At 43.3% G+C, this 23,712-nt stretch overlaps 1 protein-coding gene across 2 annotated transcripts; it reads left to right on the plus strand.

Moving 5' to 3' along the window:
• Positions 1–18: 18 nt before the first annotated feature.
• TRMT61A (tRNA methyltransferase 61A) lies at positions 19–23,099 on the plus strand. Of its 2 annotated transcripts, none has more exons than XM_084521817.1 (4): positions 19–128; positions 2,448–2,812; positions 12,198–12,464; positions 21,640–23,099. In XM_084521817.1, the coding sequence occupies exons 2-4, from the start codon at positions 2,482–2,484 to the stop codon at positions 21,966–21,968; spliced, it is 927 nt and encodes a 308-aa protein (XP_084377943.1). In that variant the 5' UTR covers positions 19–128; positions 2,448–2,481; the 3' UTR covers positions 21,969–23,099. The 2 variants fall into 2 exon arrangements, with proteins under 2 accessions (XP_084377943.1, XP_084377944.1); XM_084521818.1 differs by having other exon boundaries at positions 48–168.
• The last annotated feature ends 613 nt before the right edge of the window (positions 23,100–23,712 follow it).

Consider the following 23,712-nt stretch of genomic DNA (forward strand, 5'->3'; position numbering starts at 1 on the left):
GGCGGGGAGCGTCAGCAGCCTGCGACCGGGCTGGGAGGAGGCGCTGGGCGGCCACAGCGTGTGAGGAGAGCCGAGCCGGGCCGGGCCGGGCTGGGCGTGCTGGCGGGGCTGAGCCCCGGGAGGTAACGGTAAGGACACGGTGGCCCCGGGGGGACGCCCAGGCAGGAGGTGAGGGCGCTCCCCGGTCCCGCTTTCGCTGCTCCGTTTGTGCTTTGAACCCCTCACAAGTCCGGAACTGAGGCGCTGCACGCCCGAGCCGCCTCCACCGCGTGTGGCTTGGGTTTGGGGTGTTATCTGTGTGTGTGGCAGCGCCTGCCTTCCTCATCCTCCTCATCCTCCTCAGCAGGGTCATCTCCACCGCCGTGGCAGGGCTTAGCCCTGAGGGAGATGAAGGAGCCGCCAGCTCTGCGGCCACAGGGGTCAGGGAGCGCAGAGACAGAGCTGAGGTTTGGTCAGAGCCAGCACAAATCGTTGTAGGGATTCCCTCTGTGGGATCGCAAGGGATCGCCCGGGTCACCGAGTGCAGGTCGTAGCAGTCGCAGGTGATGTAAAGTTAAGGGGAACCCAGAGGAAAACGCCAACCCCTTGCCACAAGCCACAGGTCCACCTTCACTCTCACTCCCCAGCAGCCTGTGGCAGAAATCCACACAGGCGCACCGTGACACCTGGAAGAGAAAAGGAGGGAGTGTAGCAACAGGGCATTAGGCCCTGCACTCATAACGGAATGGAAAATGACTGATAATGCATGAAAATAACTGATGTTTGTCAACTGATGTGCTCCATGTCATAAGGGGAGGCAGTGAAGCTACCAGAGCTCCTCACAGACCCCCAGCTTACCCCAAAAATAACCTGCCAGGTGCTGAGAGCTGTCACCGGGGATGTCAGCATCCATTGTTCTGATGAGCTGTGATAAATGTAGTGCTCAAAGGGAGGCAGAGAAATTAGAAGCCAAAAGGAGAATAACTTCTTATTCCTGCAGAAGTGCTGCAGGAATGATGCTTTGCTGTAAAAGAAATGGATTGCACTCACACTCTTTCCAAATGGCATTATTCTAAACAAGAGCTGAAAACTACATTTCATAAATAGTATCCAGACTGAGAACTACAGATGTAATTCATGAAAGATTAAGAACATCAATATAATCAGATGGTGCAAGCTATAAAACCTGGTTAAGCATCACTGTACTATCTCACAAAGTCCAGTATGTGTACATTTCTGCATTTATGGGATGTTCTGGCTGGTTCACCATATGTCCAGACAAGCCTGTTCTGCTTTGGTATATGAATACGTGTATTACATGTCATAAGCTTTGGAAGTTTGGAAGTTTGGGCCACAACCATTTCTGTTTCTCAGTCTCAATGACTCCAGCAGGCGATTTATAAACCCAGCTGCTTAGCAGGAAATTGAACTAAAACAAACATTGGTCAACAAAAACAGACTAGAAAAAAGTTTTTTAGTGAAAACAGTGAAGTAGGTCTTACATGCTCAATACAAAAGCACCCAAACTAAGTAATTATTCCGAAACTAAAATTAGTGCTGGCCTTCATTTCTAACTTCGGGATCACCATTGCCTCATTAGTCAATTCCTTCCACAAATTGATCGACCTGCAGCTTAGGTTGTTAGCTACCTTATCTGAAAAGCAGTGCCAGGTTTTATTGTAAACTGCCTTCCAAGATCGATGTTTTCTTCTCAAAGAAAACAAAATTTAATTGTAATTCTCTAAACAGCTCTGAGAACACGGGACTAAAATGATGCAACTGTGTTTGCATTGGCTTGCAAATGGCTGTTTACGTTCAGTTACAGCACAGATCACTTCCCAGACAATTACTTCGCTCCCCCAATGGCAAATTAAAGGTTGTAATATTGCTTTTTCTTTGTACTTAGTCAAATTCATACCTAAATTAATGTGGATACTACCTTTATCTTATCTCTAAAGTTTCATTTGGAAAACTTTCAAGCAAACTTTTGCTAAGTGGTCCTAATAACTAGTGATTGATATCCAGGCAAGTAACCATTGTCTTATGTTGCAAATAACCAAGGGGTGAGCCAACAGAAGGAAATAAAAGTCACCACTTAACAACATACTCTGAGAGCTTGTGAACTGGAAGTGAACAGACTGCTGAAATTGATACTACCTTGCAAGTTTCCCAGTAGCATTGTGGAGCAGGCTGAGTAAATTATAATGTATTTGGTAAATTTTCTTTTAAATGCATCATATAATGCTACAAATACTGGTTATATGCAAATCAGTGGGATCTTTCCATTGATTTTAATTGAATAAACAGTGTGGCAGAGGGAGGTCCCTCAGTTTCATGGAGTTCTCTTGCTAACATCTCATTTGCACAGTGTGTACTTTTTTATATATTGGGGAAAATAAAGTAACTTGTCTGTACTTACAGCCCTATCACGATACCATAAAACTGTCTTGATGTTTATTCCCATTTAGGTGACAGCCACCAGCCCACTACAAGACTGTCACAATGAGTTTTATTGAATATGGAGATACGATAAAGGATGGTGACACAGCTATTGTGTTCTTGGGCCACGAATCCATGTTCCCTGTGAAAGTCCAACATGGGACCGTAACTCAGACCAAGTACGGGGTCATCCGGCATTCCATGGATCTCATAGGCAAGAAGTATGGCTCCAAAGTGACCTGCAGTAAAGGAGGATGGGTTTTTATTCTTCATCCAACTCCAGAACTGTGGACTATGAATCTTCCGCACAGGACACAGATTCTGTATTCCACTGACATCTCTATAATCACCATGATGTTAGAACTGAAGCCGGGCTCCATAGTCTGTGAATCAGGTAATAATTAATATGTTGAAATCCTTTATTAAGGGCTAACACCAACATGTTTCATGAAAAACAGGCTTAACTTTACATTTTGCAAAAAGTCTTTTTTTTTTCCATTGTGGTGTAATTTTCCCAGCCTACACATTGAGTAATTCTATTTAATTTGCACGTGGTATCAGCTGCTGTTTCTTCAACAAGCGATACTACTTCAGTGTGTTGGCCTTATGTACATGTATACCTTTGAGTATGCGATTAATTCATCTTCTTAAAATAAATACATAAACATTTTTCTTTCTGTTCTCTAAAACTGTTAAGCACTTCAAAAACATTTTCAAAATATATTATTTGAATCGAAATCCAGACCTTGAATTATAAGTTAGAGATAAAACAGTTGAGGTGAAGTAGTAAAAGGCTCTGAAGACGAGAGGTTGAACTCTGGTAATAAGGGAAATAAAATGTCAATACATTCACCATGTGATACCACGTAAGTACATACATTTCATCGTTCTCTTCCCAAGTGTGATCCACTTGTAGCACTTCAACTGCATGCAAAACGCACTAGAGTTCTGTGATATAATGGATGATGCATTCATTAAAGTCCTGTGTTGTGTTTCTAAACTTGGTTTAGTGTATTGCCCCTTCCGTGATTTTGCATAATTCGCAAGTAAGGAGGAGTTAAATTTCATTTAGATAGATATTTTCCTAGTTAATACAGTTTAAAATAATGCCTTCATGGTTTTATTGCTGCAGGCAGTATGAGGCTTGCTTGATTTGATCATGTTTCTCTAGTCTGGGAAAAAATATGAACTGTAGAGAGTTTGTCCTCATTTTTTTCTGGCTGTTTACTTGGAGTCTTTTTAGGAAGCAGTCCTACATGCTTCCTTCTGTAGCAAAGGATCTGCATGATGGGGTTGTACTGCACCGCATTTACTTGCATTTAACATTTCCTGTTCCCACCCGTGCATAATTTTGGGCAGCTTTGGGTCCAGAATGGCTGCTTTCCAGCACAACTGAAATACCATTTATCTCTGCATCCAGTTACACCCGCTAATAAACAGGGGGCACATGGAGCTGGCTGCTGTGTGCTGGCACTTGAAAGAGGCAGAGAAACCTCTGGTAAAGTGGCCAAGCCCTTATGTGTTCATAATTCAGTTTGTAGGGCGATTACATGGTTCTGGGGCTGTCATGGAAGTAGCAGTGTTGTTCGTTGTGCAGGTCTTTACCTCCTCCCCTCCTTGCTTTGTGGGAAGAATAAATACAGAACATTGGGCTGGGGAGATGTGAGCTGCTGCACGTCCTGCCTCACTTGGGACAGGTGAATGTTAAAGTACAGAGCTGCACGTAAAATGTTTTCAGTAATGTCAAAGGTGCCTCGATGAAAATCTTTAAAAGCTCATTTATCTAAACAGCTAAGAAATGGAAACACTTGGTGAGGTAACCAGTCCAGATTGCCAGAAATGTTATGAGTCAAAAGTTGTAGCTGCAAACAATCCTTTTGCTAATGGGAAACTGTCCCCAGGTTTATTTTAATGTCTGTGCTGTTCTAATGAAAGTATTTTAACTTCAGCTTTCTAGGACAAGTGGACAGTTTTACTACTGCAGTTGAGCTTGTTGTGTTTGTATTGCCTGAAACATTCACTGTACGTGAAGAAAAAAGGAGCATTGTGTCAAATTCATCTGGTTAATCTTGAAGCAAGAACTTTACTGCAAATTTGCACACAACTGACCAGAAGTGGTGATTTGAATTAAAAAATTGTACGTGTATTGACGACAGGAGCCTCCTGTGTGATGATGTAACCTACTTTGGTGGCATCCAAAATTAGACTGTGTTCAGTGATCCAAAATCATTAGTTCTAGATTAACCTCGCGTGACCTAGAAGGAGTTAGCCAATGATGTTTAATAGGAACAAGACAGGAAATCTGGCCTAATAATGACATTTGAGTCTGCTTCCTCCCATTGCTGCTGGCTTTAGATGTATCTTGAGCATTAATTAGCATGGAGGTCTGTCTTTTTTGTTATCTGAACACGTAGCTGCTGTAGGGATGGGCAAAGCAGGCACAATAAACAGGCCAGGCTCTTTTCCCTGTGTCTTAGAACTGTAACAGGAATGTAGCCAGGGCAAGCAAGCAGAATTGTGGAGTAATCTGCACACCTGTGTTAAGTACGGGTGGATAAAGTAAGGTGAAATGTCCTCTGTGTCGTGTTCGAACACTGGGAATTCCAGTGTATGTGAGCTTTTGTGTGTGCTTAGAAGAAATCAGGAAAACAACCAGAAGGCTCAATTTGGTGTTGCTTCAGTTGTGCAGTTCAAATTGATTAGTAATGATTTGTCACAAGTGATATAAACATATTAATACAGTTTTTACTATTTTAATTATCTCTAATAAATACATAAAGAGTAAGCTTGTCAGCAGCACATGCATAATTAAAGTGATCCAAGCATACTCTATTGAGGCTGTAAGGAAACTCAGCATCTGCCCGATGTTCCATGATGGAGGCACAGGAATATGATCTGCTAATTGCTAATTTATGACAGTATGCTGAGATTTTAAAACCATTATTGCTGTTGTTGGAGCTAAGATCTCTTGAAAGTATTGGTCCCTGATATTTGGAATTGACCTCCTGAAGAAGTCTTTAGCAGCCCGATCTTTCCAGAATTAAAGGGTACTTGAGATAGCTGCTAAAATACCTGCTGTGGGTGGCCTGGTAGTACGAAACTTTCATTCTCATCAGGTAACTCTGGTCTTACTTGTGTTCCTTGCATGCACAAGTCCCTGTTTAAATAAAGGAATAAACAGAGTCTTTATTTCGTGCCACCACACTCTCTAAAACTAAACTTGATGTCAACTTCCAAGGCAAGGCTATTCTCAGCCCAGTGATTACAGCTGCCTATAGGATAATAACCCCATTTAACAAAAGAATTTGAGGTTTTGAAATTTATTTTTATACTACATTGGTACAAATATGAAACCTTTCAGATGCTTTGGCCAAACCAAAGTATGTAAAAACTTTTTCTTTTTTTTTCTTTTTCCTTTTTTTTTCCCAGTGACCACTTACATAGGCTTTTTTGCTGTCCTCTGTCCCTGGTAAGACCTAAACAATTATCTGTCCTAACCATCTGAATTACCCTGGAAATGCAGTACAGCACTGTGTAACCTTGCTTAATCTGATAAATCTAAGAATTATTTTGGCTTCGACAGAGCGTTGTATTCAGACAAAATGTAATTTAGTCAAAAGTATTCAAACCACCATCCCACTGATCCGTTAGCACTCAACAAAATCAGACTCACATGAGCAAAAATGTTAATTGGATTTTTTGCTTCCCTCCAGCTAAATCCCAAATTAAAAATTGCTAAACCCTGGTCACTGCCACAGAGCAATGGATTTCTGAAGCCACAGACAGGATTTCTGAAGGCTGAGGGCAGTACCCTGGGTCCTCACGGCTTCTTTGTGGAGGAATAACAAGAGCCCCTGGCTAGTCTTACACTAGAGCTTCTCCAAAACAGTTATGAAATTTTCAACCTCATGGTCTGAGTATAGATTTTGTTAAGAGTACGCTCATAAAAAAATAATGAGGACTTAATGATTAATGGGTACTTAATAAATGATTAATAGTGTATTGTGGAGTCCCAGCAAGTCAGCTGTAATGCCCTGACTCCTCTGACTTTTTGACAAACACTGCTCATGTCTGCACCATCTCTGTGGCAGAAGTGCAAGTAAACTGTTTGCAGCCGTATCTTCTGTGTAAAGTGCGGACCAAAGCTTTGTAACTATTAATTTGATTTTGGAACATACACTAATTAACTTTATAATGTCTCCCCCATCTACCTCTTAGCAGCTGTTCACCTTAGAGTGAGAGAAGAAGTCAAAAACCCGATCCTGGTGTGACACCTTTTGAAGCAGAAGAAAGGCCTCATCAGGACACGTCAGAGAACATTGTATTCTCTCGGCATACCAAAGACCTAAACCAAAACTGTGGCCACTTGAGGCATCACTCTGATGTATGCAGCCTTGGAGCAGGGCTGCAGCTGATGAGAAATGCTGTTCATGCCCCAAAGTGTTTGTTTCCAGACTTCCAGGCTTGCTTTCATCTTACCATTTCACTTGGCTACCAAGTGCATTTCTCCTGCAGCTCCAAACTGCACGATGCTACGCCCGTTTTGCAGATCTCCCCATAAGGAGCTCCGACTCTTGAATCTCTAAGAGCAAATTGTTTTCAGTCTTTACATTCCCATTCCTTTTGTAGGCAATGCCAGTCTTAAAAACTTGCACACTGTTAGCGCCCCGACTCCTGGATCTGGTCAGTGAGCAGTGGCCCTCTCTGGCCTCCTGCTTCCTAAAACGCCTGTTTTGGCAGCGTGTCCTCAACAGACAGGCAAGGGAAAGGGCTAATCTCCTTCCTTGTCATTCTTTCCCTCCCGCTCCTCTTCCCTCCCTCCATCCCAGCTCTTGCTGTCTCTCATTTCTGCCACCGTTTGTGCCTTTGACTGTCTTCACGGTAAGATCTCTGGGTTAGCTTCCATCAGATGCTTAATATCTCTTTATATATTCGCTCAAAGTGATTAATGACTCCCCTGTTACATAAACTTGTCATGAACAGTGAGCAGTCTTCCTCTGCTCTGCCTTTCTTGACAGATCCTAGCTGTGGAGTTGTTAGCTCTGTCTAAAGATTAATTTTTCTCTGGGTTTGAGGCTCCATCCGTTCTCGTGGCTGACTCATGACCTCTCTTACTATTTGCTGGGTTTAAGCGTGGTAGCTAGGAGACTAACACAGCAACACTGCCATTGTTTTGTTGTATTTGCCCATTTTAGAATACCTTGAGTAGCCAAATACTGCACCACATACTTCAGTTCTGTTGAAATATCACTAGGCACTGTATTGATCCAGTATTTAATAGCTCTTCATAGTTATCACTTTTCCTGTTTTCAAGCTATATGAACTTCAGGGTGCACTTACGAGCTTCCCCAGCTTTATTCTGGATTACAAAGCTGCCGTAATAAACTCGGCAAGTATTTTGCAGGTGCACAGCTCTAAACTTTATGGGTTATAAATCACAATGTGTACTTTTTTTTAAAGAAAGTAGTATCCATGAAGAGAAATCTGGGGGGAAGGCAAGCCAAGTGATAGCTTGCACTGAGAAAACGTAGTGGAACACAACATCAGGTCTCCTGTGTCATAGCATGGCTGGGATCGCAGGAGTGTAGGCAAATATCCTTTGTAATACAAAAACCAGACTGAACAGAAAACAGTGTAAAAATGTGCTCTCTTGCTCAGCTCTCAGTCAAGTGCTGTGTTTGGTGCTGGGGTAACACTCGTCTGTGTCTTGTCAGTGTCCTGATGTGCATCACTCCAGTACTGAAATAGCAGATGGTGGTTTTGAAGGGGTCAGATGTTGGCTGCAGCAGCTTTGAGAAGGTGAGGAATGATCTTAACGTGGACATTGCCTCAAGGTGGCTGAGGTGTGTGAAGGCTTCTCTGTGGAAAACCTGTCACTTGAATAAGCAGAGAGTGGGAAGAACAAATCTTTTTGAGGTCAGGAGAATGATCGAGTTCTTCGTCTGATCAATACTTTGCTGTCTCTAATTCAGAAGGAAGTATCAATAGGCACTGAGCTGTTGTTTCACCTCGGTGTCCACTTGTTAGGATATAAATCCTTCTAAAACTGCTCCGGTGTCCTTGTCTTGGGAGAGGGGAGAAACATTCCCCGGAGCTCAGATGAGCCTGGGAAGGGAAGAACAGCACGTTGCTGTATCTGCAGGGCCACTAGCCAGCTAACCATGGTTTTAACATGGGATCTTAATTCATGCCTTTGGACTGAGATGGGCTGCTTTCCTGGTCCACATCCTGATTCCCCGCATAGTTCTTCTTCCTCAAACCCTGAGCTTTGAGCTTTGAGCATAGCCTACTGTGGACCCTGTGGCGTCTCATTAAATGCCTACAATGCAGATGTCTGCTTTTTGACTGAGATGTTTAAAGTCACAAATATCAATGTAAAAGTGCATTATACTTTCACAAGTCATAGGTGCAACAGCCAGGGTGAGATTCACAGATCGTGTTTCTTCATCTAAATGAGCTGTAAAACGCCAGCTGTGCTGGTAAGGATTCCTTTGGTACAGTTTGAGTTATTCCAGTTTTACCTCTCTTGCAGAGCCTTTTCATGATTAATTTGCTCTAGTTAAATGGCTATTGTCCTGTGGTAGAGAGCAAACGGTTTCTCAGGCTATTTATAGTGCAAACTGCCAGAAAGGCAAGGATCCTGCTGTAAAAATTCTTGCCCTACCTTCTGCTTTCAGGGCCAAATCAGGAACAGGCATTTCACTGTGCCCATGAATGAAGAGAAATGAAAATACTGCAGTCCATCCACTTCTTAGCTTGCCTCTTCCGATAGAAATACTCATTTGGGGCATTCAAGGTTTTGTTCTTTTGTATGCAGGTAATTCAGCTACAGTATTTCAGGTTTGGTAGAGTTCTTCCAGTCCATGTTTTCAGCAGTGCTCCTTACATTTTGCTGCTTTCCTGGCGGGTGCTGTATCATGCTAGGGCTGCCTTTCATTTCCCAAGGAATTCTGAACCTGGCTGGAACTTATTTCAGGCTGGTGCCTAGGTGTGACGTGTTGCTGAACCCTGCTTTTTTCTACAGTGATTTTGAAATGAGGACAGAGAGAAATTGGAAAGGAATTGAGAAGGTGGTGAGAAGATTCGGATGTTGGATATTGCAGATTTGCAAGGGAGGAGGTGAAAATAAACGTTCATTTCCCCATCTATAACAGCAGAGAAACATACCCCTGCCTTCTACAGACAGCGCTGACTGGGTTTTAGGAAACTGGGTCTGGGAACTGCCAGACCCTTGGTGAGGATACTCTTGATGAACCACAGCAAACTATCAGGCACACGAGAGTTGAGGGTCTTCGTTATTTCACAGGATTGGGTTCAGAATCCCCGGTCTTTTGAAGAAAAGAAGAAAATTTGCAATGGTGGGTGATTCATAGCCATCTTCTTTGTTTCCTGCAGTTTTGAGAGTGTTGTCAAGGAGAAGGCAGGCAGCATCTTCAGAAATACTCTCATTAGTGATGTTAGCATGATAGAATTTGATGGAGTAAAGTGTGATCCGTGTGTATTATTCTCATGTTTGCAGCAGCCCAGTCAACAACAAATAGTTCCTGGCAACCTTGTCTAACAAAAGCTCGGTCTGTGAGGCATGCCTGCAAGCAGTGACTTCCAACATCCTGTTTTTGGTTCTGGTTTTGGCTTGGAGTGTTTATGGATTAAAAAAAAAAGAGTAACAGAAAATAAGCCAAAATATCTTAATGGGATTTCCTTCCAGTATCTTCTCTGGTGTTTTTAAAAGCTAATTTGAAAGGAAAGTGATTAAAAATGTGAAAGAGTATGAACAAGGAAATCGGATACATGCGCAAGCTGCCTCTCCTTTCTGCTCATATCCCAGCTGTGCTGACAGACCTTCTGCTCGCTCTTACAGATGAGCTGAGAAGGATGCAGAAAGCGGGCAGCATTACCCGTTTGAAAGGTAAAATAATCAAATTTGGTGAGGTTGCAGAAGTTCTCAGCTGTGCAATCCTGCCTGCTGGCCTGAAACGGAAAGGCAGAATTTCAGTCATTTTAGCATCCCATGGGCATCACTGCTTTTATCGTTAGAAGACAATCAATGAGATGCTGTTTCTTTGCTATGTAAGTGTATCAGAGAGTTTTGGCAACCACGTGGCTGCTGTGATACCATTGCCTGTTGTGAACAGGGAGAATGCCGACGTTTAGAGCTGACAGGTGCCGTGAGCAGTTTTCCACATGTGCACACAGAGCTGCCATTTGCCTTTTGTTTGCTTTAATCCTGGCACGTATGCATGCATTTTCACGTTAAATAAATGTTTGTGCCACAGCTTCTCTCTTCCCTTGGACCTCTTTGGGGCCAGTGCTGAAATTGTAGGTCCTTCTCTGCCTAATCTGCCCCATTAGAGCTGGGGGAGTTGCTGGCCTGCCTGCTGGGGTCACAACCCTCGCAGAGGGGAGCCGAGGAGCGGTGCCCATTCTGCAGCTCATTTGGTTGATCCCATGGCAAGCACGGGCCCTGAGCTCTGTTTACAATCTGAACGGCTCCCTTTTCAGAGCTGTCAGATTAAATGCAGTGCCACAGCAATATTTCTCCCCTTCTGTGACTAGAGGGAAAGAGCCTTGGATCTGTCAGTAAACTCTGACTTCCTGTATGGTTAGGGGAAGTATTGCTCCAATTAAGCAGCACACCAGCCTCTGTGTCCCCTAATTAACTTCCTCTCCGCAGTCTCTAAGCTTTCTCTGCTACTGCTGTACTTCAGGTTCTGTCTTTAAAAAAAAGAAAAAAAAAAACAACTTCTAAAATCTATGCTAGTTAAAAGAACTTGCTTCAGGCTGAAATACAGCCTGAACCGTCACTGAAGATAGCTAGAAATAGATTTTCTTTTTACAGGAGAAATGTGCTCCCAGTACAGAATTATAAATCAATAAACACGGATAATTCGGGGTAGCTGTGGGGTTTTGAGTTTGGGGGGTTATTCTGCTAAATGCCATTTCAGTGAGTAATTTGCAAGGCAAATTGGTATATGGGTGTTTTTTTTTAGTGAAATGGTTATTAGTCATTCATCTAGTTAATATGCCAATGGATCATTAAAAATAAGTTTCCTAAATTATCAAATTAAAGCAAGAAAAAAAGTTTGTCTTCATAGTTAGTCCCTCACTGTACATGGCGATTATGGACAGTTGCAGGTATGTGGTGGCTCTCATTAAACTCCATGAAGGTTGTGCAGGCACGTGGATAGGTGAGTCACTTGAGTAATCAGCTCATTTGGTCAGTGTGGCTACAAGGAGCTGAAGGCCTTAGTTTTGGATAATTCCAGTGTGAGCCGAGGGTGCCCAGAGTCTTAAGAGGCAGTACACATGTCCATGCAAAAAATTTGGCCTTTAGGACCAGTAGGGTTTTCAAACACAGACCCTTGCCAACGTCTCTTCTTTGTTCTAACAAAGTTTGAGGTTTTGAAAATGCTCAACTTTGCCTTCATCTCTTTTTACCCTAGAAGAGTCTGGCACTTTAAGAAAAAAGTATCTCTGGTTTATTTTCCTGAATGTTTCCTGTTGGGTTTGATCCCTCCTGTCCTGTTGTGGTTCTTGTTAGAGCTATAGTTGGCCCTTGGCATTATTTTAAATAATGCTTTGAGGACCCTGAAGACTGTTTACTAGATCATTCAGTCTCCTTGTTGGGGAAGGACTGCTCTCTTTCGGTAGTTTAACCAACAATTTGTGTTCATTGTGGTTTCGAGTAGTGTTCCAAGCAGCCGGACTGATGGAGAAGACCAACGTGCTAACGTGGAGCACTGTCAGAAGGCATTTCACGAGCTGTTTTTCTTTTCCAGGTACAGGCAGCGGATCCCTCTCCCACGCTCTCATCAGGACAGTGGCTCCCACAGGGCACCTGTACACGGTGGAGTTCCACCAACAGCGGGCTGAGAAGGCCAGGGAGGAGTTTCGGGAGCACGGGGTGGAGCATCTGGTGACTGTGACCAACCAGGACGTCTGCAAGAACGGGTTTGGTGTCTCAAACATTGCAGATGCTGTGTTCCTAGATATTCCGTCTCCATGGGAAGCCATAGGACATGCAAAGGCAGCGTTAAAAGCTGAAGGTAACCGCACTGATCTCTTTTTAGGAAGTACTGTGCATGCACACATCTCTGCCTCTGAGCTATATGCTAGATCTGCTCCTTTCCATTGTGTGATCGCTGTTCTCAAATGTCAGTCTGTAGGCATTTCGAAGGATGAAAAACCTTCAAAAGAGGTCTGCGATTTGCAGCAAAAGATTTGAAAAGAGCAGAACAACTTTTTCCTACAAGCCTGTGCTAGCTGCTACAATTAGCAGGGGCAGGTTGCTTAAAAAAAAAAAAAGGAAAAACTTTTTAAAAAAAACAACACAACACGTTTGAAGCTTTGTCAAGTGCATTTTGCTAGATCTGAGCGTGTGTGGGCAGCAGCAGCAACAATGAATGCTGAAAGCAAATTTCTTTGGCACTTCAGTGGAAAGGTGTTTGTATAGAAGGTGTTCAGAAGCACTTTACATCAATCATTGCAGATTTGGACCTATTTAACAGAGCTCTCCATTGGTAATGTTAAAGAAAATGTGGTTGTACTTAAATATGCTTGCCAATTTCTGCCTTAAATCTCTGCTGTTGGAGGTAATGAGAAGTTTGCCATTGGTAACAGTAGGAACTGAACATAAAGGCTGTTCCAGCTTGTGCCAGCTATTCCTGGACAGTGACAGCAGGTGGGAACTGCTATTGAGCAATTGGATGGCTTTTTTCAGTTTATAATAAATCTTTTCCCTATTGAAAAATAAACTTCGGTGAACACATCATTCTTTTATCCTGGAACAAGTTTTCCCCTAATTATTGTTCTAACATTGTAGCAGTACTGGTGTGAATCTGAGCTAACGTAGGCCAGGCTGCTCCCAGCTACAAAAGTGGCTTTGCTAGTGAAGGAAGTGTAAGGAGCAGAACCCAGCCCCGTGCTGGGACACAAGCTTAGTAGAACACTGACTTCAGGTAAATTGCTAGGTCTTCCTGAAATCACAGCATTTCAACTTATTCTTAAGGGTCACTGAATGTGCACTACCTTGCTGAGTCAGGACCAACCCCAGCATTGGGGTCCCTCTGGAAAATTTTCAGGAAAGCTTTCAAATACCAACGTAATCCATTCTTTCTTTTAAAAGTAAATAAATAGAGACTCGTTAGCACTCTACCTGCAAGGGTTACAGCTGATTTTGTAGCTGCTTTCCAGTGTGTCCTGGGAAGAAAATAATTTTCACTGCACTGTACAATGTCCTTCCCATGCTCAAATTATCTAATCTAGTGAGCACAACACTCAGCTGACTTCCCAGCTTAGAAGGCGCTGCATTGCGCAGTCCAATTTGAATTATTTAAGTGGTGCATGTTTAGAATACTAAGCAGAGCTGCTTGAGCAGCTCCAGGATTTGAATCCCTGTCTCACTTCAGCATTTGAAATCCTAGAAAAGGATTTCTGTACATTCTAAATCTGGCCAAACTGGCCATATTCTTTGTCTATATTTGCCTGTGCTACAAGGTTACATCTGCTTAGCCAATATAAAATATATTTTAAAACTCCATATTTTTATGTTTGTCAAGTGGCATCACGCATGTTAGGTACCACTCGAGAGGGAAAGCTGCTGATCCTTGCTGCAGTTTTCACTGCAAATAGCCACCAGTGTCTGAGACCTGGTGTAGGTCTATGGCTCATCTTCTGTGTTTCATAGTACCTGGTTGAGCCGTGGAGCTTTTGTTTTGTTTTGTTTTTGCATAAAAACAAAAGCTGTTTTTTTGTGTATAGTCAATTGCAATAGCAGTAGATACAAACTTACACATGCCTCTGTTTTATTCCAAATCATGTGGGTAGTTTTTGTTTGTTTGTTTTTGGTTGGTTGGTCTGGTTTTCTGTTTTGTTTTGTTTTTTGTTTGTTTTACTGCTGTAAAATCTAAAATATGGTAGAAGAATACTGTAAGTGCTTCTCTTTCCCTACTGCCAGCAGATTATTTCATAGTGCTCCTTTGTTTTGTTTTTAAGTAGTTAAAGCTCTTCTGCAGTAAGAACAGTTTGTGCATGTACTGCTGATGTTCACGGCTGTTCCAAGGGTTAGTATAATGATAGGGCATCACTGGAGGAAAGGAGTCGTTCCGTTCTTTTCCCTCCATGCCCTCTCACTCACATCTGGACAGGGTCACATTGTGGGTTTTACTGCGATGCACAATGCTAATATTGCAGCTGTGCTGCCAGACAGTGGTCATTCATTCCCCAAAGTCTTAAGGTGCTTAGAATGAAGTCAGGGCTAAAGAAATGCAATACGTAGCATCAGCTAGCCTCCTCTTTAAAACCACACTGTTCATTATGGAGTTTTCAGCTGAGACAGTGTGTAAGAGAGAGTTCTTAACCTTAACAAATCCTTATCAAATCAGTATTTTCTCTCCTACTTAGGTTCAAGATCCTGAATCTTGCAGCTCCTAGTAGGCTGAGTGCTAATGATCCTCTTCACAGGGTACACTTATCACTCACGTTATGCCTTACAGTAGGCTGTAAATGTGCTGCTTACAATAGCTTGGCCTCCCATTTAAAGCACTGCCAATTTGTGAAGAGCTAGAAGGATAAAAATGCACAGAGAGCTTGTGACTAGAAGGTTCTTGTTCCCTAGTGATGCGCTCTGCTGATGATGTTCAGGCTTGCATCTCAGCTGCATCCTTCTGTGCTCATTTCACCAGTCACGCTTTCGAGCAGAAATGCTGCTTGTAATACCTCTCAGGCACTGCTGCACTGCAGAACTTGCCTTCATTCCCAGGCTTGCACTGTTTTCCTTTAGGAGCGTCAGCTGATGAATGTGTTTCTGTAGTCATGGCTGCTCTTCGCGTTATCTGACCTTGGTGGTTTTGCAAAGTTGCTCTTAACCCCTTTGGGCTTATTTAAAACAAAAAAAAAAACACAATGGGGAAAAAAAAAAGTGAGGTAACAAACATATCCTACAGTTCTTAAATACCCTGAAACTTTTGACTCAGTCATCTCACAGCTGAATACTGTAGTGCTTTGATTATAATTCTGCACCCACCTACTCCGCTCTCATAAATATTGCCTATTTCTTCCAAGGCCGTGGAAGATGATGCATTTGTGTAATAATTTTCCTACAGGTCTTAAATTTTCAGATAGGGAGATGGAAAAATACAGCCATATATTAGGCTGGATGGGCCTCTTGCATTAATAAATCCGTCCTTGGTGGTGCTTAAATTAGCAGTCTGAGTAACAAACGTATTACAACCACCCCTCTGTTATTTCCATTCTTTATATTAACGATATTACTCTTACATCCAGACTTTCCACTCCCTTTTAAGTGTCATAAAGCCCATGAATTATGAGCTTGTCAAATTATGATCCATGGTAGACCATGTGAATCAGGTAACGTGGTGCTGTCAGATCTCCCCCAAAACTCTGCGGGGGAAGTCCCCTCTGACCACCTCCCATATGTATTTTCCTGCCATCACAGAAGCCTTTCAGCAATGCTCTACTCTTTGCTGTTGCTTTTTATTTCCAAAGTCTTTTGTTTGTTTTGCTTGTTCACAGTGGAGTTAAAACAAGTAGGTCTTGCTTACAATTTTTGCTCTAGCACAGCCATCGATTGTTGTCCTAATCTGCCGGGTTTGGTTCTTACAGTTGATGTATAAGCAAATAAATAATGTCTCATCCTCCCAGCAGTCTGTGGTGTAGGTAAGGCATTGCTTGGTTTTGCTAGTTTCAATTTTCATTTGGGCTGGCCTCCCTCCTCCCCTGAGCTTTCAGGGAATACCAGTTCCATGTACAAAGCCTCACTGGCTATTTTTCTTGAGGCCCAGAGGTTATTCACGGTCCCGTTTTTCAACCACCCAGGTGTGGCTTGGAGGAGCAGCTGAAATCCCCAGCCACAAGTCTCAGGGTAGGGAGAACCCCAGGCTGAATGACGCCGAGAGGGCAGCGACATGAGGCCGGTGCTGGCTGGGCTCAGGCTCCCTCAGGAGCACGCAGGGGATGTGTTAGGGCTGGAAGTGGAGCCTTGCAGTCTGGCATGCCGTCTAGACTGCCTTCCTCCACCCATGCAGGTGGTACTCAAGGCAATATCAATGCTTCTGACCACAGGAGATTGTTTAGGGATAAATGGATGAAGCCATGAGTGCTTGCAAAATTTCATCACCAGCCTTTACTAGTGTGGCACCTGCTGTGATTTGAAGGAGAATTCACTCAAGGTGAGGTTAAAAATCCACTAACTAAATCGAAACAGCCTCTCAGTGTTGAGGGGGCGTCTGGTCAAGAGCAGAGCTGCCCCACTAGAGTCTGCTATCTTCCAGCTCCCAAGCACGGGCTGTTTGCTGGGCCAACCCCAGTTTTGTGTTGTTGGAGGGCATTAACCTAGCTCAGGTCTGTCAGGAATTGTTGGGTCAGGTGCCCACAATGGGTCTGGCCCCATACCCAGAAGCAGAAGTGATTCTCTCACATGTGAGTCCAGCAGGATTCCTGCATCATAATCCATGTTGAGGAAGGCTGGCCCAAATCGCTGGCCTTTGCACAGCTTGTAGGAAGTAGCTGGGGATGAAAGGAACCTTAAAGGAAGTGTTAGGTTTTATTCCCCAGTTTGGAGCCAACTGATATTTAGTTTTTGTACATGCTTTTGCCAGCCTGGTCCCAGTGAGCAGGAATGAATTCCTCTGGAAGGATGTACCTACAAACATGGAGGTTAAGGTCACATTTGCAGAAAAACACATCAAGCTCCTATTAATGAGCTGGCAAGTGATTCGGAGAAAATTTTCTTTTCTGAATCAAGAAACATCCTTTAATTTCTTCCGACAGCCAAATCCTCTAATTTCACTTGTCAGGGAAGCTACATCAAATCGCCCACGAGCACACTCACTTAAAGGACGTTCTGTCCCCTTTTTCAGAGGCAATATTTTTAGCGTCCTACTAGCTCAGAGTAAATGCCATGGTGATGCTGCTCGGTGACTCTTCTTGCCTCGCCCCTACATAATGTTAATGCCTGTGTCGTCTTTTTCTTCCATGCGATCTTTGTAACGCAATCTTCCAATTACCACGATGCACTGAGATCCCAAAACCCAGAGCTGTGTTCTTTTACCAGAAATAAAAATGCTGTGCTGTATTCTGTACGTCACGGAATCGTTTCCAAAATTATGGACTCCAGAGCTTAATGGTGCTGCACTACATATGTTCTTTTCACATCCTCTGAATAATACTGTGATGATGAAAAAACCTAGCAGAGAGCTCGTGACTCATGCTACAACCTGCAGAAGAGAGGGTACGTAACTTGGACGCATGTTTTCGTGTCATGAGATGGAGTTCTTGTCAGCTGGGCAGCACTACCAGCTTTTCCATACTGGAAACCTACGGCAGAGTTTAGCTGAGTAGAACTGGTAGAGATGCCAGTCCTTGCTCAGACAAACCAGAAACCAAATTGCTTGTTGGAGTTGCACAGGAACATACCAGGAACTGCTCTTGAAAGAGGAGCAACTTTCAAGGCACTGATCTCAGATAGCAGGGTGTGTCCCGTGATTATGAGTTAGATACTGTCTGTTCCATGTTTTAAAAATGTACAGTGCTATGTAGATGCAAATCCTCTGTTATTTCCCCCCCTTCCCTTAAGCTCTCTCCTCTAATTGTTCCAATTGTACTTTAATTTTCATACGCTTTTGACCCTGCTGCTGGTTACAATGACTGCCAGGACTGTGTGGGCTCATTTCAGCCTACAGATTCAGGAGGTTTAACCTCTCCATTAAATGTTTCAAACTCACTCCCTGTAAAATTGAAGGTGGAAAAAGAAATTTAAGTCTTTAATACAGACTCATTATTCTCTTCTCCTCAACTGTAGCGCTTGTCAGATGCATTATACATGAATAAACACATTTTTAGACAGCTCTTCAGATCAAAAAGCTCACACAGCTTCCCAATGCGAACAGGATTAATCTCAGATAATTACTGTATCAATTTATGATGACACACAGATCTCATTAAACAAATTTAGGAATGGTAGCTCTCCGAAAAGGAGAGCTCTGAGAGAACACGAACCTGGTTTGTACTCAGAAGTCTGAGTTCAGTTGTTTTTCCTGCTCTCTAGTCTAGTCTACCCCTTTGTCATCCGCAGACAGCGCAGCATTCCCCAGCGAGCTGAAAGGGAGGCAGTACATGTCTTTTCTTCCTTCATTAAGGAATCCTTGGCACGGCAAGACAAAGCACTGCATATTCAAGCCCTTTAAGCCCTAAATGCCTCTTGATGTGTAAAGGACAAGAGGGCTCTCAGAGAATCTGAGCATTGTGAGTGCTGAAATCTAGATTTATGTCTGTTTGGTGGTTGTGACAGAACGGGTTGTGACAAAAAGGGTTGTGACAGAAAGGGCCTAGCTGGTAATCCTGCAGGGGTGCAGAGGGCAGCCTGCAGAGAATTCAGAAGCATTTGGGCTGCTGAGGACAGCATCGCTGCTCCTGGAGCAGAAGAGCATGTCCTGCTCAGTGCTTCCTCTTGCTCAGAGTCCACCCTTTTGCAACTCATAAAGCATCGTGTCAATTGAAACTTCCCAAGCCTTTCTATTTTAGGCAGTCTCTGTTAAGTCTGGAGCTGCAATTTCAGTTTTGCCTTCCAGCCTTCTGCTAATTGCAGCCTTCCAACCTTTTGTTAACACCTGCCTAATCAGACACGTCCAGCCTGCCAGTCAAATCCAGCCTGCGGATGGTGTGGGGAGGAGAAAGCAGAGGACACCCCCTTCCCCCTTTGCTGCCATCCATAAAGACAGATGCTTGGGGGTTCTGCTTCTAAGCTGTTTGTAGGTATATTGGTTCGGGAGGAACGCATAATAATAACCAAAACAATAGGTACTAAGGGGAAAAAATGCAATTGAAAAAGCTAATAAAGCCCACTCAGTTATGTGGAATACCAGCTGTGTTACCCTGTTTTATCACTCTTCATACCTGGGAATCTCCCAGCAGTGCAGTAAGTGAAATAACTTTCCTTTTGCACCTCCCACCTGGAGATCAGCTATTACAAGCAAGAACTTTCTTCTTCTCTACGAAGTGGCTTGAAAGCCCATTTTCTGTACCCCTGCTTCCCCCAGGCAGTCTGCCTTGCAGGAGGGCAGCCTGATAAATCAGCACCAAGTTTGGTGCTGACAGGCTGCAGTCAGCTGACGGCTCTGAGGCAAGATGAAGGTTGCTCGGGCTTTAATTGAAGGCTCGACAAGAACCGTAGGCGGGCCTGCAGCTTGTATTGCAGCAGTGCGTGCAGGCTCCTTGCTGCTCGGTAAATCCACAGCATGTGAACTCGAAAGCCTAAGGATGTCTTGAAATCCTTGTGGTTGGAACAAATAAGGAGAGCTGCCGTACTGTAAATGTAAATATATTTCCAGTTTTTGTTTCGGTGCAAAACACCAGAAAAGCAAGGCGTGAATGAAGTAGTAGTAAGTCTCTGATCTCCCCACAAATTCTTTCTCTGCAGACAAAGAGTCGCTGTGAGCTGACATTTAGCTCAGCTAGACGTTTGTTCAGTTCCGTACACAGTAAGAACGCAGCGGCTTTCTAAATAACCTGTGTGCATTATAGTAGCTTTCTAATTATGTAACGGGAATTTCTTCTTGGGCTTTTCTCTTTTGCATCTACAGACGTGGCAGAAATGTGCTCTGCTCTGGCCAGAAGGGATGAGCTGTTGGATTCAAAACCGTTCTGGTAGCCCTGGCCACCCTGCTAAACACAGAAATCTAATTTCACGGGAGCTAGCAGACTGGGCGTGCAATTAAATTGGCATCACCAGAGTTGGTTAATAATGACACATACCAGCATTAATTTTGCAGGTGATTATTAGATTGTTTTTTAATTGTCACTCGGGGGAACTACTTGTCCAGGGTGCTTTGTTCTGAAGATGCGTGATAAGAACCCCTGGCTGCAGAGACTTTATTCCAGGACTAAAATTAATTCCCTGTTAGTGTGTGGTGGATTAATGGTCATGGAAAGTGTTCTTCCCCAATCAGTACCCAGCACATCAGTGCTGCACAGTAACTGGAGTGCTGCACTGACGCTTTCAGACCTGATGCTTTCTTTTTTTAGAGATATGACTTTAGAAACGAGAAAGGAAAAAAAAAAGGGGGGAGTATGAGATAAAGCAGACTTCGTGTAGTCCCAGCATAGCCTCTATTTTTAGCAGGAGGCTTTGCTCTCACTTGCATGGGTTCTTTAACTGCTTAGGCAACTGGTGTTGGAAGGCTCGACTGGATGAGCCTGGGAGAGGGCTGGGAAGGAATGCAAATCAGGTCAGCAAACATTTTCATCTAATTGTACTAAGTGAAACAATAGCTGAAGCTGCGTTGTCCAGCTCTCCTTCCCCCAGCACAAAAGCTTTTCAGGAAGGGCAGTCGCCTTGTGGGACGCTGTGTCCTGGGAGAAAGCACATGCCCTGGCTTTATGGCAGTGTCCTTATAATTCTTTGATCTGATTTGGCTGTGGCTTTTCAGAGTAAATCTGAATCCTTCTATTCTCAGCTGCTAAGGTGACATTGGAGCCAGCAGAAAGTTGTAGGGGGCCTATTAGTTCTCCCTATTTAGAATCAAAAATGAGCCATGGGCAGATGAGGAGACGAGTGTTAGTTTATCACTTAAAAACCTTTCCTAGAGTTTTGAAACGTTTGCTGTGAAACTGCCCGATGTGCTATCCAGTAAATTTTAATGCTCGAGAGACACGCTCGTCATCTTGACTAAAAGGGTAAAGTCTTAGCAGCGCTCCTTCTATGGCCTGGAGAGATTACTTCATTCTGTACACGCATACCATCGTCCTCAAATAAACACAGCCGCTTTTGTCAGGGTGTGTGTGCACGCACACTTATATTCTAATGAAGGCGACTCTGTACAGTGTGTGAAGAATGACTTCTGGCTTTGTGTAGGTGCCAACGGCAGCTCAGTGCCTCGGTCCAGAGTAGTGGGCAGTGGTTCGAAAGGGATCGACGTTAACAGTTTTATCGTGAACAAATGTGATGGGCAGCACTGTGTTTGGAAGATGAATGAATCTGCCACTGCAATTTTTGAAGGGTCTGAAGCATCTTGTAAAGTCATCCGTGTTTGATTTTGACACTTTTAAAACCCGCACAGTTGCCTCACGAAGATTTTTTCGGAATATTCACACTTCTGTATAACAGTATTTTTATGTGCAGCTGAGAGGATTCAAAAAAAAAATAGAAAAAGTGCTTCGTTTTGGTTTTTACCCTCTTTTTCCACTTCCTGCCTTATTTTGTAGGTGGCCGCATCTGCTCGTTCTCCCCCTGCATTGAACAAGTCCAGAGAACCTGCCTAGCAATGGAGGAATATGGTTTCACAGAGATTAACACCTTGGAAATTCTGCTCCGAGTGTACAACGTAAGGACAATTAGCTTGCAAATCCCTGACCTTGGAAAAGCAGCCGAGGATAATTCTAGCGCTGGCTTTGACAGCAGCAACCCATCAAACCAAGGTAGCCCCTGCACTAATCTGCAGCAAGGAACTGTGCAGTTCAAAAGCGGCGTGCCACAGAAGGAAATGGTCGGTCACACCGGGTACCTGACCTTTGCCACCAAGAGCCTCTTTTAGTCCATGGCGAGTCTGTGCAGTTCGGAGTGCTTTGTGTGTTTGTGTGTGTTTGCTGTTTTCATGGTTCCTTCTTGTAGGGCATCCAAGTTTTTACTTGTCAGGGAATTCCATATATAGTCAGATTTGGTTGGAATATGCTTTGTTTAAATAGCACACAAGCATTAAGCAGAGCAGCATTAAGGGAATGCTGGAACTCTGGAACCGTGCTCCACTTGCCATCAGAAAGGAGATAAATTAATAGGGAAGGGCCATTCACTGGAATCTGCAGAATAAAGATCCCTCCTGATAAGAAAGTAAAACAAACAGCATACTAATCACAAATAAACTGGGATTTTTTTCTTCCTCTTTATTGAATTACTTTCCTCGTTTTATGTTTTTATTTTTTCTGAGCACCACTAGATACATTTTTTAAAAAAAAAGATCTTCTCTTTTAACACACTTTCACTAACTAGTGTGTGCGTTTTTCTTAGGAATGTGAAAGTGCCTCCTTGCTTCGTTTTAGATATGAAAGTTGCAAGGTCATGTGTTTGCCAGCATGGCTGATCACAGAATCAGTGTTTCCTTGGAGCAGAGTTCAGCTGCACAGAGGGTTATTGGCAGCGCTCAGGAGCACAGCCTCTTACTCCGTTCTGGCATCTGCAAATCATTTCGGTTACACAGAGGTCAAATAAGCGTGCTAATTGTTGGATTTGGATTAAAATAGTAGATTGTGATCGATTTGTAGTAGAAATTTGGACCTGGATTTGTACTGTAATCTTCTAATAGATCATCAGCTGTCATTGTTGACGACTCCACTGTGAAAATTCACTGAACGGCTGGTTCATGTTACCCCAACAGCTCTTTGTAAGCAGTGTGGCTGAGGTTCAGTTTGCTTGGTGTTATTTGTGCATTATGGTGTGTTATATTCCTGCGGCTGAATGACAGAAGTGTTGCTTTCGGCAGGATTTCTGTCTCCAAATTGCAACAATAATGCAAACTTAGAAAATCATCAACCAGCTTTATTTAGTAAGGTTTTAGACTTTTACTCTTCCATTTACTCTTCAGTCTTCCATATAAGGCTGGTGGGTGTGATGAACTTTTTGAATGCTGGATTACATTTTATATTCACGGAGTAAAATAATTATGCAAATATATGAAGTTCCTTGTTGCTTTCTTTTTAATGAATTCACAAATATTTTTGTTCCAGCCTCTATTTGGCTGCGCTTTGCATTTGGTACCTGAATATGGTGTAGGAAAAGTAACTGTTCACGAACTGCTGCCTGAACATTTGAACCTGATATCCCTCCCCCATTCCCGACAAAAATAAACAAAGCTAAGCTTTTAACGTGTTATAGCAGAATGCTAATCCATAACGGTTTAAAGAAAGCTCAACCGATCACGACAGCAAAGATAAACTGCTGAGCAGATTAAAGGCAGAAAGCAATTCTGTTGGAGTAAATCAGTTATGTAAGTAGGCCTGCTATTGTTGCTTTTCTCCAGAAATTAAGTGGAAGTTCTGCTTCTACTGCTGTGGAGGTCCTCCAGGAAGGCATGCAGTGAACTGCTAACACGGAGCTGTTTGGGAGCTGTGTTACGTGTACACATGTGCACCTTTGGGTGTGCTTAAACTGCCACCACAGAAGTAATACTAAAGTACTCAGGTAAGCCAGAAGAAAGCATGAGGAAATGCAAAGTTGGTGCTACCAGAGCATTCTTAACTCACCTGAAGGTCATCCTCACTTTCTAACAAGTGCGGTCCCCAAGC

This window comes from Aythya ferina (genome assembly GCF_964211825.1).
Source record: "Aythya ferina genome assembly, chromosome: 5".
Classification (NCBI taxonomy): Eukaryota; Metazoa; Chordata; class Aves; order Anseriformes; family Anatidae; genus Aythya; species Aythya ferina.